The 1733-nt window shown below is 41.9% G+C and overlaps 1 protein-coding gene across 4 annotated transcripts in view; it reads right to left on the reverse strand.

Moving 5' to 3' along the window:
• Nucleotides 1-1733, reverse strand: part of LOC107094814 (activated CDC42 kinase 1-like) — a 36098-nt gene that overhangs the window by 6701 nt on the left and 27664 nt on the right. For all 4 annotated transcript variants that reach the window (XM_015390667.1, XM_015390665.1, XM_015390666.1 and 1 more), the window contains 2 exons: nt 960-1104; nt 351-446 (listed from right to left, as the gene is read on the reverse strand). In XM_015390667.1, coding sequence (XP_015246153.1) covers nt 351-446; nt 960-1104 — 241 coding nt within the window. The remainder of the gene's footprint in view (nt 1-350; nt 447-959; nt 1105-1733) is intronic.

The following is a 1733-nucleotide window of genomic DNA, read 5'->3' on the forward strand; positions in this document are numbered from 1 at the left end:
AAGAAACCTCCAGCAGAACCAGGCTCAGTGTGAGCGGCCATCTGCAGAGGCCGACTGGGGTTCAAGGAGACAGAAGCAGAGATACAAAAAGCAGCTGTAAAAGGCGGCTCCATCCAGGAAACACACAGCCAGGCAGACTGAGTCTAGATATTCTCTATTCTCCTCTGCATTACATGGCAGATAGCTACATTTGGATAATGAGATTCTTCCAACCATTTTAAATCTCTCTGCAAAGTGAGGCTTTAGCTGAAGGAGGCAGGGGTCCAAAGAAATTCAATGACAGCTAAATTATATTTGTTGACCTACATGTTTTATTGGGATATGTAAAATATGTCAATGAATGAGTGTACCTTTAAATAATTGACAGCCTGAGGGATGCTCCAGTTATGACTCTGCAGAGCAGCTCTGCACTCCTCCATTGTAACGCCATGCACTGCTCCTTGCACCTGTTAACAGTGAGTGGAGAACATGTTTGAAGTTTTCCCTTTTTTTAACAGACCAGGGGCCAAAAAACAACTGGAACAAACTGATTTAGTGTATAAAAAAGAACAGACAAACTATCAAACATATTCCTGAAAGGTAGGGAAAGGAAAAAATGATATATTTTCAATGGTAATCATAATTGTTCATTTGTATAATAAATTGAACTGCGATTGATTTTAAATTAGCCCACAGCACTTTGAGGCTTTCTTCCATTAACATTAAGTGATGATTATTTTTTTTTCTGTTTTAATGTTCAAATGTTATGTAGAAATTAGGTCACATCTGCAGCTTTGTGAGAGCCGAGTTCTGCTAATTAAAACTCTGTTGATAAATGGATGTTGCTTCACTAAACCAGGTCAATTGGTTATTATTGTAAAATTAGAGGCGTCTGCTTCGCCTGCAGCAGATCCTGGCATTTGTGGGATCGTCAGACAAAGACAACGATTTGATGACATTATAAGGGCATGTTCCCTTACCTCTGTGATGCTCTGCTCCTGTTGCATGCTGGGACCTGCCGTCTTGCTGTTGTTGTTGTTGTAGGAGGAGTTTGGTTTGGCTCCGCCCGGATGCTGCTGCTGCTGCATAATGGGTTTGACGGCAGCCATGTTTGCCACCCCGTATCTGCTCAGAGAAGAGAGACAGATATCTGGTGTTTGATTAATTGTTTAGAGTAGGGGTGAGCAATTCCAATTCCTGAGGGCCGGATCCCGCAACTTTTAGCCACATTTACACTACCTTTTTGAAACCGTGCCAAGATTGGTCGGAGTACGGTAACAGAGATAACTGTTGACTAAAAATGGCAGATAAAACTGAACCGAACCGTGCCAGACACAACCAAACTGCACTAAACTGGTACTAGTTCAACAGTAGGTCTCTTGGCTCTACAACGAAATGTCACAATTATAACCAAACTTCCTGAACGTTATGGGCGCCGCAGTGTTGATTTGCCAGCTACCCTCTGGAGAGCAGTAGTACCGTAGATTGTCACTCGGAGGTGAGGAACCCTGCTAGTGTGGTGTGTAAATGGTCGTAAGGAACCGACCTCGGCACAGATAACTGATCCAAGCTCGGTCCGAACTCAACACGGATCGGTTTTTAGAAGGTAGTGCACTGCAAAAACTTTCTGGAAATAAGTAAAAACATGCTAAAATTAAGTGCATTTACCCTTAATTTGAGCAGGTAAATAAGATGATTTGCCAATGGAATGAGTATTTTTTACCCTTAAAATAACATAATTAGATAATATGCAC

This window comes from Cyprinodon variegatus, unplaced genomic scaffold, assembly GCF_000732505.1.
Source record: "Cyprinodon variegatus isolate N-32 unplaced genomic scaffold, C_variegatus-1.0 Scaffold507, whole genome shotgun sequence".
Taxonomy (NCBI): domain Eukaryota; kingdom Metazoa; phylum Chordata; class Actinopteri; order Cyprinodontiformes; family Cyprinodontidae; genus Cyprinodon; species Cyprinodon variegatus.